Source organism: Hyla sarda, chromosome 3 (genome assembly GCF_029499605.1).
Source record: "Hyla sarda isolate aHylSar1 chromosome 3, aHylSar1.hap1, whole genome shotgun sequence".
Lineage (NCBI taxonomy): Eukaryota > Metazoa > Chordata > Amphibia > Anura > Hylidae > Hyla > Hyla sarda.
Window position 1 is genome coordinate 269,268,478 of NC_079191.1, and position 14,447 is coordinate 269,282,924.

At 44.2% G+C, this 14,447-nt stretch overlaps 2 protein-coding genes across 5 annotated transcripts in view; one reads left to right on the forward strand and one right to left on the reverse strand.

Moving 5' to 3' along the window:
- MTFR2 (mitochondrial fission regulator 2) overlaps positions 1-14,244 on the reverse strand; it is a 31,547-nt gene extending 17,303 nt beyond the window's left edge. Inside the window, exons 1-4 of the mRNA XM_056566610.1 lie at positions 14,101-14,244; positions 9,950-10,072; positions 6,736-6,834; positions 2,249-2,353 (exon numbers count right to left, since the gene is read on the reverse strand). Of these exons, the coding sequence (XP_056422585.1) occupies positions 2,249-2,353; positions 6,736-6,834; positions 9,950-10,012 (267 nt within the window). The 5' untranslated portion in view covers positions 10,013-10,072; positions 14,101-14,244. The remainder of the gene's footprint in view (positions 1-2,248; positions 2,354-6,735; positions 6,835-9,949; positions 10,073-14,100) is intronic.
- Positions 14,245-14,263: 19 nt separating this feature from the next.
- The window catches only part of LOC130362330 (armadillo repeat-containing protein 1-like), a 36,000-nt gene continuing 35,816 nt past the window's right edge, over positions 14,264-14,447 (forward strand). The window contains exon 1 of one of the 4 annotated variants that reach the window (XM_056566612.1): positions 14,264-14,394. The gene's annotated coding sequence lies outside the window, so the exon portion shown is untranslated. Of the gene's footprint in view, positions 14,435-14,447 lie in introns of all 4 variants that reach the window. The other 3 variants (XM_056566614.1, XM_056566611.1, XM_056566615.1) reach the window with 3 other exon arrangements.

Genomic DNA, 14,447 nt, shown 5'->3' on the forward strand with positions numbered 1-14,447 from the left:
GGACAGCAGTACGACTGGTGAGCTTTACTAGGGAGGCAGAGGCTGGGGACCTGGCTTTTTCTGCAGCCCCTGCTGCCCGGTTGGCTGTTACAGATTGTGCCCCTGGTGAGGCCTTGATGCATTTGTATCTTACAGCCCTCAAGATGCACATATCTGCCAGTATTTACAGAAGGTACCACACAAACCTCCATGGTGGAGTAGAGTGTCAGTGAGGTGGAGGACAAGCTGCCCCCTTTGACCTAAGATGTTCTCTGCCATGATCAGCTTATTACTTCTATTTTAGGTGGATGATCTAAAGAAAAGACTTAAGCGGAATAACATACTTAGGGTTCCTGAAAAGTCTGAGGGGAACAATGCTACTACCCATTTTGGCTTTTATCTTTCTTTAGAAAGGAAGCACCATCTCCTCTTTATCCTGTTGAGATGGCACAGGATAAGTGCCAGTGAGAGTGAGGCATTCCATAATGCCTGCAGCCAAATGGATATTTCTTTTAATGACCAGCGAGTGTTCTTTAACCCGACTACTCCTCAGAAGCAGCACCACTAGTTTGCAGATCTTAAGTGCCACCTGTGTGCCTTCCAGGTGCCCTGCCCCATGTTGTGACCCGTACGTCTGAGAGTTGCAGCCAATGGGACCACTCACATTTTTTGATTCATCTAAAGATGGGTTCCGCTGGCTGGATAACAATGAGCGGCAATTATGTTTCTTCCCTTCCTTGACATTCCCCCTGGGACTCGGAGTGTTTTTGGCTACTTCATCTTCTGATTATGCATAACTGCCCCCTAAAGTCACAGTCTATCCTTCACTGCAAGACTGATATTTTCATTCTGTGGGATATCTCCCTATGGCTGTATGGTGAACTGGTGCCTCACCCTGCACTATGTGATGGTTTAGGCAACAGTAAATTATGTTCGACATTGTTTGTTCTGTGTTCCTTTGACAGATTTGAAATCCTATATACCTGCTGTGCATTACTGTTTCTATGGTGCTTTTGCTATACTATGCTGCCATCTTATGTCTATTCTGTGAACAGCTTTATTTTTTTTCTTGTTTGCTACTATTTGTTTTCTTGTGCCTGGCTATAATGATATTAATGATCATGCTATGCCTTCAAATCTATGTCTATCAATGAACTAAGGGTAATCCTCATAAATGCCTTGCCCTATGTGTGTCCTCCACTACCGGTAGGGATCGGTCTGCAGGAAACTTATTTAATTGCTGACAAATTCCACTTGCTGCATAAGGAGACTCTTGAGAGATTGAGTGTGCTTGTGTACAGCTCTTCTAACCCATTTGAACGTATGGGCTCTCATGCGGAGGGTTGATATGTTTGTTTGCACTGTCGATCTTACTCTGCTGTGTATATTCCCCCTCCGTATTCAGCTTAAGTAATCTGTAATATTATGTTATGTGTTGATCAGTTTCCAGTAGCTCTTATGTTGTTACTGGGGGATCTAAATTTGGGGACTTGTTATATGAATTGGGTATTTTTGACCTGTGGGGAGCGAGTCATCCTGGAGAACGGCAATATTGTGTTATGGACCTTGCCTTGGTTTCTGGCTGGGTATTGAGTGGCCTTTGCTCTATCCATTACCTCCTTCCCAAAATCCAATAGAGCCATTCTTGATAGCCCCTTGAATCTAGGCAAGCTAGAAATAGTGCCATCTATGGCCAACCGCAAGGCTTCAGGATCGAGCAGCTTGCCGCTGAAATTTTTTAATTTTGTGGTTTCCTTGCTCCCTAAAGATGTGGTCAAAGTCCTAGCATTGCAACTACGGTTTTAGGTCCAGTCAGGAAACCACATACGGGTCAAAACGGAGCCGACCGGAGTCACCGTTTGACTCCGGTCGGCACATTAAAGTAAATGGAGTCACGGGCTGATCAGGCTGGGGTACGGGAGCGCCCAGTTTTCCCCTCCCCCAGCTGGATCCGACACCAGTATGTAAAAAACGAGGTGTGAATGCAGCCTAAGAGAGAAGTGGCTTTCATGTCTGTCTGTTATATTTGTGTCCGTACAGTCAGTATGCAAATTACTGGCTGTTTATCATTTGCATTGGGGAGGGGATGCAGCAGGGGTAGTGAGGGAGTTTAAATACCTGGGGATTGTGGTGTCTGCCCTCAAGGGGTTGAACCTGCAGCATTACTGCGCAAACCATTACAGTGTCATACATGTGTAACAGATGTCATATACATTGAAATACAGAGCGGATCTCATGGGGAGTGGAGTTGCTGGAGTTTAGAACAAACCTGGAAATGAGGTCTAGGGCACTGGTCCAATGGCAGCAATGTTCCAATAATCCGAACCACACTACGAGTCCAGCCATAGTTCTTGAGCTTCAAAACTTGTATGGACTAGAGAGAAATGTATATTTATATAAACAAGGTTTTTTTTTCAGGGACTAAGGAAACACATCAATGTATATGAAATCTGTCCTCAAGTCTAATTCTTAAAGCCTGTGGCTATATGTATATCGCTCCAGACCTGTGTCTGACCTCCTAGATGACACTAGTTAAAACTGATTACCTCACTGCAGGCGGGTATATCCTGACAGGGAGGAGCCGACTTTTTATCCTAGTGTCAGCACCTCCTAGTGGCAAGAGCATATACCCATCAGTTAGGTGTCCCCCAATGAAGAGCGACTGAGAAATGTATTGCTTTGAGGGGGGGGGGGGGGGGGTGTTAGCGCCACGGCCAGGGGGGTTAGCGCCGCGGCCAATAACAAAGTTATTATTTTCACCTGTACAGTATGCCTCCAGTTGTTTCCCCACTACAACTCCCAGCATGCCCTGACAGCCAATAGATGTCAGGGCAAGCTGGGAGTTGTAGTGGTGAAACAGCTGGAGGCACCCTGTATAGGAGAACTAAGGGCGGGGAAGTGTCGGCCCCAGTAGGCATCAGTGACGTCTGCCTGGTAGTGAGCACACTACCAGGCAGAAAAAAAGGCATTTCTACCATAGTAAAAAATAATAATAATTAAAGGATGGTGGGAGCTGCCCTTTAAACAGATTTGTAAATTACTTGTATTTTAAAATCTTAATCCTTCCAGTACTTATCAGCTGCTGTATACTACAGATGAAGTTGTATAGTTCTTTTTGTCTGACCACCGTGCTCTCTGCTGACACCTCTGTCCATGTCAGAAACTGTCCAGAGCAGCAACCTGTTCTTCTCTGGACAGTTCCTGACATGGAAAGAGGTGTCAGTAAAGAGCACGGTGGTCAGACAGAAAAAAAAAAATCTAAAGGAAAAGAAAACTTCCTGTAGAGCATACAGCAGTTGATAAGTACTGGGAGGATTACGATTTTTAAATAGAAGTAATTTACAAACCTGTTTAACTTTCTGGCACCAGTTGATTAGAATTATTATTATTTTTTATTCTTTTTTTAGGATTTATACCCTTTGTTAGTTATATTGTCTCTCTAGATCTGTAAAGGGCTCTGACCCTTATTTAATTGCTATTTATTTTCAGGTACATTTTTTATTGTTTCTATAAAATGTAGCCCAGATTTATCAGTCTGTCTTAAACCTAACAACCAATCACAGCTCAACTTTCATTGCCATTTCTTGTTAAAATATGAAATCCGAGCAGTAATTGATGGTTATGGGCAAAACCAGATAGTTTTGGTTTTAGGCAGATTAATAGATATAAACCAGTGTGTGTCATATAGTTTTTAGATATATTTTTTGTATCTATGGTATGCTTGACCTATGGCCTTTCTTGAAACAAGCCTTGTTTGTTTTAATAAAGACATTAAAAACTAGATTTATCAATCTGTCAGAGATAAAAACTGACAGTTTTTTTTTTTCCAAAGCAACTACCTGCAGCTCAGCTTTCATATCTTAAAGGAGTATTCTGTGGAAATGAAAGGTAACCCCCTATCTTTAGATCGCTGAGCAGGCCATCACTGAAGCCTGTCATCAAAGGTGGAAGCCGGAGCACACCAGAGGCGGGTGAGTAGCCGGCCCCTGTTCAAGAAATTAAGGAGGTGCCCAGCAGTCTGATGTCTCCCAATCAAAAATGTATCCCCTATCCTATGGATAGAGAATAAGTTTTATTTCCCCGGAGTACCCCTTATATGAGCTCTGGTAAAATGAGAGCTACGATTAGTTGCCATGGGAAAAGTAGACAGTTTTTGTCTCAGGTTCTGTGCCGTATAGCATTTGCATCTACTGGGAGGGACAGTGTCCATTGTTTGCATGATTGCTTGGTTTGGGTTTTGTTCCCTGTATGTGAAATGGATGACAGGCCTATTTGAGGTGCCTGCAAAGATATGATGGTTAACAGAAGGACACAACTATATTGCTCACATAGGGCCACAGGCCCAAAAAAAGTATCCCCTATCCGCAGGATAAGTTTAAGATCGCGGGGGGTCCAACCGACATATCTCTATGAGAGAGCCAAATATAGCCGAATGGCTCTCCTAAAGAGATATATGGAGGGGGCGTGTCGTGCAAGGGTCAATGCGCCCCCGAGAGAGCTTGCGCCCATACATTAGACTGCGGGGGGGGGGGGTCCCAGCAGTCAGACCCACTGCAATCAAAAACTTATTTCCTATCCTGGGCATAATATATCTCTTTTAAGAAACAATGGTAGAATACATTGCTAGTAAAAGGATTAGATAGAAAAATCAAACAAAATAGTTCTTTAAGACTGGAAAACAACTTTAAAAGGATATAACTAAAGTACATTTAGATCCCTTATGTACTAAATAATCCCTCCTGCAACTTATCAGGAATTGGTACAGTTCATAGCAAGCCTCGTGTGTTCTAAAGGAATAGCCAGAATGTCTATTTTTTTTTTTTAACACAACACTTCATGGCTATTAAACTCTACCAGCAAATATTACAGATCAGGAAGGGGTTACCTAACATTTTGGTAAAGAGGATTTCAGAGATATGAAAATGTATGGCATAGGAGAAAAAGCTGCAGTATCTGGCATAGCAGCTACCAAGTGCACTGCGTGCAGGGGTATGCACTGATCTAAGCCCCACTGCCTAATGGTGATGGCCTACCATCGGTTTGCAAGTCACTTATTTGCGGCAGTGCATACCTACTTCATTAAATTGGGGGGCATCTACAGCTAAAGTTTAGGTGGTTTTATGAGGATAATTCCCTATTGAAAGGAGAACTCTGGAAATAGTTTTTAGTTTTATGTTCGGACTGCCACAATTAAATTAAAAAACCTTAACTTACCTTTTACCTCTGGATTAACTCGCTCGTCCTCCAGTGCAGTATTCTTTCTGTTTATGGTGTCCGACACGTCACACTACGCTCAGCCAATTGCTTGCAGTAGCAATGTCCCGCTTAAGCCAGCAATAGGCTGTGTGGCAGTGAGATGTAACAGGCCTTGGCCTGGCCTTTTTTCTGGTGCCCAGGTCCATTATATCCCATTGCTGCACAGCCTATGACCGGCTGAGGCGGGACATCTCTCTGGACGGTTATTATCTGGGCGAAGTGTGACGTGTCGGGCAGAAAGAAGACCGTGGCCGGAGGATGAGAGAGGAATTCCAGCAGCACTGGGGAGCAGCAGAAGGCAAGGTTTATTATAAGCGCTGCGGAATCTGTAGGCGCTATATAAATAAATATTTTAGTTGCAGCAGCCCAAGCATAATAGCAAAATTAACATTTTTGCTGGAGTTCTCTTTTAAAGCACAACTGTCATAAAATCTGGGTGCAATAACCTGCACACAGCCTTTGTACTGTGTGCAGGTGGTGGGTATAGCAATGTTTTTCCCTAATATTTGCAGGCTTTCATGACCCCAAAAAATGCTTTTGATCAAAGCCACTGACTGTCAGATAGGTGTGGCGTGAGGTACACAATGCCATACCGCCACCACGCCCACCCCCGTATTTCAGCGCTGGGACCGCTGTGTGAATGACACACAGATCCCAGCGCATGCGCCCTTCAGCTCACCTTTTTTGGCTGGTTATTATACTCGTGCCCGTTATCTTCTTTCTTCCCTCTGGTGGAGACGTGTGAGCAAGCAGGACAGTTCCAGATACTAGGGGCAGAGAGGAAGCACGCTCTCTGCACCTAGCACTGCGCAGGCGCACTGAGGAGGAAGGTGGTGGCGGGCGCTTGCCTGAATGACACGCAGCGGCGCGCCCACTAGATGAGCTGAAGGGCCCATGCGCTGGGACCTGTGTGTCAATCACACAGCGGTCCCAGCGCTGACATACAGGGGTGGGCGTGGCGGTGGTAGGGCATTGGGTACCTCGCGCCACGCCTATCTGACCGTCAGTGGCTTTGATCAAAAGCATTTTTTGGGGTCATGAAAGCCTGCAAATATTAGGTAAAAACATACACACCACCTGTACACAGTACAAAGGCTGTGTGCAGGTTATTGCACCCAGATTTCATGACAGTTGCCCTTTAAGAAGTGGGAAGTTTCATATCACACCACTGCAGGAGAAATGTAGAATTAGATGTCAGCCATTGAAATAAATGCCCATATGTGTCGAGCACAGGAATGGTCCCTGTATTACTGGATACTGGTGGTTATCAAGAGTTATCACATCATCCAGTGACTGCAAAAGTATTTACAATAGTGTGACAGTAATAAGTAATATGCCCTCTACTGAATGCAGGGTGTAAAATTGCCTTCATCCATTCACTGTGCTCTAAAGTCATGGAAAGTTTGATTCTAAAAAGATATCACAACTTGTGTCCACTGCCATATTGTACTTGTATAATAATTGTACAATAAAACAAACCAATAGTATTTATAACTATACCTGTATATCAATTCCTTCAAACAGCACAAGGGGAAGGCGATTCGCTATAGCACGAACAATACTACGTCTGTGGGTAAACCGTTCCAATACTTGCTCAAGCTGGTGAAAACATAACACAAAAATATTCTTAGATCAAAGCCAAACAAGATTAAGAGATTATATTCCTAAATGTTATTAATTAAACCATATACCGATACATTTTATCTTATGTTTTTATTTTCTGATTGTTGATATTTTTTTATAAGAGCAGCCATATTGCATCAGCTGTTTTCAACAGCATTCAGAGATACTTTACAGATACGACAGACTTGCTTAGATCTTATTCATTTGTATGGGGACATGTTTGCAGCCATGTTCTGTGAACTATGCAGAGGTCATTTTACAGGAAGGGGGAGGCTGAGCTGATGTTGTCTTATCTATCTACTGGTGTCACCTTTCACCATAATCCTGTATTTGATAAGGACCATGTTAGACTGAGAGTTTAACAGCTGAACATAGGGCCAAAGAGGAACCAACAATCAAGCAAACACAATCATTTGGACCGGTTAAAAAACAAAACGAAATGTGCAGCCGTTGGGCGATTGCTGCAAAGGGCCACATAAATGATCCAGAGATTGTGGCCCTTGAGAAGTCTGATCGGCGATTATCTACTGAGCCACTCTTAGAGATTGGAGCTTGTTTACAGGGCAGCTGGGGCCCTAAGGGTATGGTCACACAGCGGAATGTCCGCAGGAATATTCAGCACAGATATTCCGCTGCAGCTGAGACCCAGTGATCTCAATGGGATTTTGCTGCACTGTTCACATGGTGGAAACAGCTGGCACGAAAATCCCGATTCCAGCATCCGCAAAGAGAATAGATATGTCTATTCTTTTTGCAGATTTCGCTCAGAAACGCAATGCTGTCTGATGCATTTGCGAGTGGTCCTAGCGCCCAATGGATTCTTCAAATGTGTGGAATGTCTACATGTTTTCGGTGAGGACGTTCCACACAAATAATGCCGTGTAAACATGGCCTCAGGAGGACACTGCTGAAAAGTGATCTGTACAAAACAGGAAATGTCAGCTTATTATTATTTAGGCCTAGTGGCCAGAATGAAAACGGTAACATTTTAGGATTATTTTCTAATGTAGATTAAAAGAAAAAAAAAATTTACCCAAAGTTCTTAAAAGATATGTTTAACATGAAAACTTGATCTAAAGGGGATGTCCTGAGAAAAATAAATTCTTGGGGTGGTATAAAAAATAAACATGCTATACTCCTCTCTTTTGGTCCTCTGCAACTGCCATGTCGACACTTTAGGTCTGCTGGTCACCACTTCTCCTTGGCTTCTGTGACTTGCCAACCCCAAGGGAACTGCCCCGCTCAACCCATCGCTGATGGATGTGGATTACCGCTGTGGCCGCACTGACGCGGGTCAGAATGTCACAGGCACCAGGAAGAAGCGGTAACAGTATATGGGAATACCAACCTAACTTTTTGCTGGTATTTCGACAATGTATACCATAGACGGACAGCAAAACTGAGGAGTGTAAGATGCCTAGAAATAGCAGTAAAGAAAAGCACTTCACTCCCTTCCTGGGCACTCACTCTGACTCACTGCAGGAGACAACAACTAGAAGTCAGAGTGAGCGCCAAGTTGGGGAGATAAGCGCATTTATTCAATGATAAATAGGTGGAGTTTTCAGACCCTGACTGATATATGCAGACATCACTTTTTTTTCCAAAGAAATTACAGTAGTGCTTTAAAGGGAATCTGTCATCAGTATCACCAGCACTAACCTGTTGGTACAGACTACTTTTAGGGCAGACTTAAAAGGAGTAGTGCAGTGAAATATACCTTATCCCATATCCAAAGGATAGTGGATAAGTTATAGATCGCGGGGGGGGGGGGGGGGGGGGGGGGGTTCCGACCCTTGGGACGCCCCCGCAATCTCCTGAACGGGGCCCCGGCCCTCTGTTGGAAGGGGGCGTGCTAACCCCCGCTGGGAGCGCCCCCTCCATGTATTTCTATGGGATACATGGAGGGGGCGTGTCAGCATGCCCCCTTCCAGCAGATTGCTGGGGCCCCGTTCAGGAGATCGCAGAGGGTCTGACCGCTGGGATAAGGGATAAGTTATATTCATTACAGAACTCCTTTAACAATCCTTTCTCTATGTCTGCAGTAATTACCAGTCTTCTGGATATGCTAATGAACCTGCTTGGTACACGGGGAGGAGGGCATTCAGATGTCTGCCTGGCATCTTCATAGTAACGCCTCCTCTGCAGCATAAAGGCTCTCCTCCACACGCACAACAGCCGTGGCCACAGGCGTTATGCCCCAAAGCGGAGCACTATCCTGTATCAGAGGAAACGATAAAGATGCTTGCCGAATGTCACCATGCATCACCCCCCCCCCCCCCCCCCCCAAGCATTAGCATATACAGAGGGCCTGGGATTATCGGAGAATGGAGGCACAGAGCGAGGAACTTTAAAGGGGCACTCTGGTGAAAACCTTTTTTTTTTCTTTTAAATCAACTGGCGGCAGAAAGTTAAACACATTTGTAAATTACTTCTATTACAAAATCTTAATCCTTTCTGTACTTATTAGCTGCTGAATACTACAGAGGAAATTATTTTTGGAATGCTGTCTGATGATATCATGACCACAGTTCTCTCTTCTGACGTTATTATAATAATAATAACGCTTTATTTTTGTTGTCCTTAGTGGGATTTGAACCCAAGTCCCCAGCACTGCAAGGCAGCAGTGCTAACTACTGAGCCACCATGCTGCCCTTAGCATACATCTGCTATGCATGGTTGCTAAAATGGACAGAGATGTCAGCAGAGAGCACTGTGTTCGGGATGTCATCAGTGTTCCAAAAAGAAAGGAATTTCCTCTGTAGCATTCAGCAGCTAATAAGTACTGGAAGGATTAAGATTTTTTAATAGAAGTAATTTACAAATATGTTTAACTTTCTGCCACCAGCTGATTTAAAAGAAAAAAGGTTTTCACCAGAGTACCCCTTTAAGTATGATTTTAATTTGTGTCATCCACACTACAAGCCTATACCAAAAGGTTAGTGCTGGCGACACTGATGACAGATTCCCTTTAAGCAAGCAATAAGAAGAAACCATTTGTTCCCTGCACTGCAATGAGAGGTGGAAACAGGCTGTGATAACCAAGTGTGTGCCCACTGCAGTGCCCGTATGTACAGTATCTCTCTGCACTTACCTGTTCAGTCGGTACACCCAGATACTCTAATAGCTGTCTAAGAAGCTCCAGAAGCAGAGACATCTCTAGGCCTTGTAGATGACTCTGTACACACCGTCAGGTATTTCTTCACATTACGGATTTCTTCCCATGGAAAACAATGATAAAACGGCAGCAGTTATCTTTGTGCGCCAATATAAAAGTTAGCATTGTTCTTTATCAGTCAGTGTTTATATAAGGAATTTCCCATTATCAGTCAGGTAGGACTGCAAACTTTAGGTATGGGGTGGGTGCAACTCACTTATTCTAAATATAACAGAGGTTACTGAGAAGAACTCCCACATCCCTGGAGTGTATAGACAAAGTGAAAAAACTAAGTTATCTTGTATTCCACATAGGCTGTTGAAGAAAGGATGTCTATCCTGAAACGCGTCCAGCCAATTGATCCATTTTAAACCTACATTGCTGCCTTTTACTACTAGTAGTATTTCAGTTCTTACTGCCTTTCCTACATCTGGTGTGTAAAAAACACCAACATCCTGCCAGGCATCCATGAGGACGCTGTCCCACCTGGCCCATCTCCTATCACTTATCATTCTACCTATTGGATCGGCGCAGTCTGCAATTCTACCAACGAAGAGACGCAGATCGCCAATCTCCAGGAAGCGGCGCAGGCGGCGAATCATTTCTACCTTCCAGATCTCCACGTACCTGCTACCAGCTAGTGCCACATGCGCGAACTAGCGAATCCCCATCGGACAGTTACATTGCGGGGAGAGGACTCACACAGGAGCGGGTAAGATCTATCTTGTTTTCTACCTTTGGATTATCAGTCTATTTGTTCAGCGGCTAACAGAGGAGCCTGCCAGGGGTGCACAATGGGCATTAACTGTTGCTATTTTTTGGGGGTTATCCACTATACCATCAACGATCTCACTTGTGGAGACTATAAATCCCAGCATGCCCTACAAATACCGTCAGTAACAGTCACACATTTGTTATCTACTAAACCACCAACGATTATATCAAGTGGGTATATGCTATATATGGACATTTGCTAAAGACTTTACCCACGGAGACTACAAATCCCAGCTTGCCCTAAAAAGTACTGTTCAAGCTGTATCACACAAAAGGCAGTTACCAATCTACAGCTGGTTATAATCTAGATCCCAGCTCATTCTGCACAAAGTAGATATCTCCAAGCAGCATTTTATATATTCTTATTGTCCTATTCTATTTAATATATTCATTAATGATCTTGTAGAGGGGTTGATTAGTAAAGTAGCAATCTTTGCAGATGATACTAAACTCTGTAAAGTGGTAAACACAATAGGGGACAGTGCACTGTTACAAATGGATCTGGATAGGTTGGAGGTTTGGGCTGGGAAGTGGCAGATGAGGTTCAACACTGATAAATGTAAGGTAATGTACATGGGGAAGAAAAATCTGGGCTGGGATTATGTATTAAATGGGAGAACACTTGGGACGACTGACATGGAAAAGGACTTAGGAGTCTTAGGGTATGTTCACACTATGGATTATGAACAAAATCTCGCTCGCAGAATTCCGTGAGCGGAGATTCCATTCTGACGTCCGCCACCGCAATACTTCAGCGGTAGGACCGTGTGGCACTGCGCCGTCACCATTGACGGCTATGCAGTGTTGGCAGACTTCCGCTCAAAGAATGAACATGTTCTTTCTTTGCGAGGAACACACTGAAATTCCGCAGTGTGAACGGGTCTCGTGGAAACCCATTCACACTGATGTTTATGATCACAGCACGGAATTCCGTTCATGGAATTCCGCGGGAATTACGTAGTGTGAACATACCCTTAGTTAACAGTAAATTTAGCTGTAGTGACCAGTGTCAGGCAGCTGCTGCAAAGGCTAATAAAATCATGGGGTGCATCAATAGGGGCATAGATGCCCACGAAAAGGAAATAATTCTACCACTGTACAAATCACCAGTGTACAAGAAAGATATAGTCGAGCTGGAGAGGGTTCAAAGACGGGCAACCAGAGTAATACGGGGAATGGGAGGACTACAATACTCAGAAAGATTAGCAGAATTAGGGTTATTTAGTTTAGAAAAAAGAAGGCTTAGGGGCGACCTCATAACTATGTATAAATATATCAGGGACCGTACAGAGATCTCTCCCATGATCTATTTATACCCAGAATTGTATCTATAACAAGGGGGCATCCTCTACGTCTAGAGGAAAGAAGGTTTCTACACCAGCACAGACGGGGGTTCTTTACTGTAAGAGCAGTGAGACTGGGGAATTCTCTGCCTGAGGAGGTGGTCATGGTGAACTCAGTAAGAGAGTTCAAAAGGGGCCTGGATGTATTTTTGGAGAGTAATAACATTACAGGTTATGGATTCTAGATCTATAGGGACAGAAGGTTGATCCAGGGATCTATTCTGATGCCATATTTGTCGGGAAGGAATTTTTACCTATAGTATGAGGGTTTTTTGCCTTCCTCTGGATCAACTCAGTAGGGACTCATTAGGGTTATAGGTTGAACTTGATGGACTCTGGTCTTTTTTCAACCTTATGAACTATGTTTTATGATTGTATTTTATACAAATGATTATATGTATTGGTTGTGAGTCACAAGGGCCCTGTGACTACACCGCCTAGTTAACCAATATCTTAATAAATGTATTTATATTGTATCCATTTATGTTACTTATTTTCATAAAATATTATCCAATTTACGTACTATTTCCCAATACCATTACCTGTATACCTTGTTCTTAATATCACATATGTTTTTATACTTTTTTTCCCGCCTATATAACCTAGAGGACTGAGATATCTTTGTGTGGTGTCCCGGTACCGTATTGCATCCAGTACCTAGTGTAGAGGTCCCCAAAGTCAGTGTAACTAGGTTCAGGTGGGGTTCCTCGGGTGGGACAGCCCCTAGTCGCCTCTCCTAAAGTCTATCTTTAACATTAATAAATGTATATATTAATAATTATTGCTATATTATATAGGAATGTATAGCACTTATCTTGTTCAGCGTTGCAGGACCTTCGGTCATGTGACCAGGCTAGTAACCTCTATGGTGTGTTGTAGGACCTTAGGAGGTCCTTGGGTCACGTGTTACCCACAAATCTCTAATGGTGATTGACATCCGTTTGGACCAATTAGTGTTAGTCCAGCCCCTGCCCATATAAGGAAGCTGGGTCCAATTATCGCTCTCTTGGGTTGCTGCTCTCGTGGATGCCGGACTAACAGGACGGTGCTACGCAACTTTCAAAGACATGCTAGGCCTCAAAAACCTGCCGGCCTCAGCGGAACCAAAACCGTGAGTTCAAATCTAAATTCCTGCTAATGCTAGCGTGACTACAGGACCGCAACTAATTCCCCTAAATCCAGTGGAACAGGGCAATAGACTAAAGACTCTTAATGCTAAAGTCCCAACCATTGTCAATCTCCAAAGGAAAGCTGTTGTTATGCTAAGAGACTGTTATGTTAATGAAGTGTACAGAAAATCTTCAGTAAAAGTTAACGCTGTTTACAGAAGCTTTCCGGTTGTGGACAATCCATTATTATTATCTACCTCAAACCTATTATCATCCACCTCCCTATCGTTCCTGGGAAGGGCGGTGGTAGGAAAAGCTTTATTGAGGAACCCTCACCCTGGCGTCACGAATAGCAAGGGCTAACAAGCACCCTTTGATTACCGCACAGCTACACTCCCCATACCCTACACCCATCAGGCTATCACATTTGTTTTCTCCCAGGACTGTAATACAGCAATAAGGTGCCTGAACTCCAGAGTGCCACAGGATAGTCTAGTGCAGTGTTTCCTAAACAGGGGGTCACCAGCCATGGCAAAACTACAACTCCCAGCATGCCCGGACAGCCAAAGGCTGTCCGGGCATGCTGGGAGTTGTAGTTTTGCAACAGCTGGAGACACTTTGGTTCGGCAACACTGGTCTAGTGCACTGTCCTTCAAGTCATTGCAAAACTTCAACTCCTATCACGCTATGACAGCCACAGGCTATATGGGCATGATGGGAATTGTAGTTTTGCATCAGCTGGAGAGACACTGGTTCGTGGACACAAATGAAAACATCAGGTATGAATCCTGCAGCAGATGCCCCGCAGGCTAAAGTATATGTAGATTATATACGTCACACATCGAGTAGAGGTATCACTCACAGTCCCCGGTTTACTCCATCGGTGTCCGCCCTGGCGCTGCCGGTGAACGGTGACAGTGCTCGGTGCACTCAAGGACAGACGCGACTCATTCAAACGCAGCGCCGCGAGATCACGTTCCACACTGTGATTGGCCAGTTCAGCTTCGCGAGGACACGTGACGGATTGTGTAACCAATCAGCTGCCTCTGTCGCTGTGGGCGGGGCTAAGAAACGGTCGCTGTGTCCCTGAGGCAAAAGCGTGTGACCACAGCTACCGGGCAGTGGACTAAGTACAGGAACAGCCTCGGCGGACCCGGTGAGTGTCGGGAGAAGTCCGGTGAGATATATCTGTACGGGTAGACATATTTA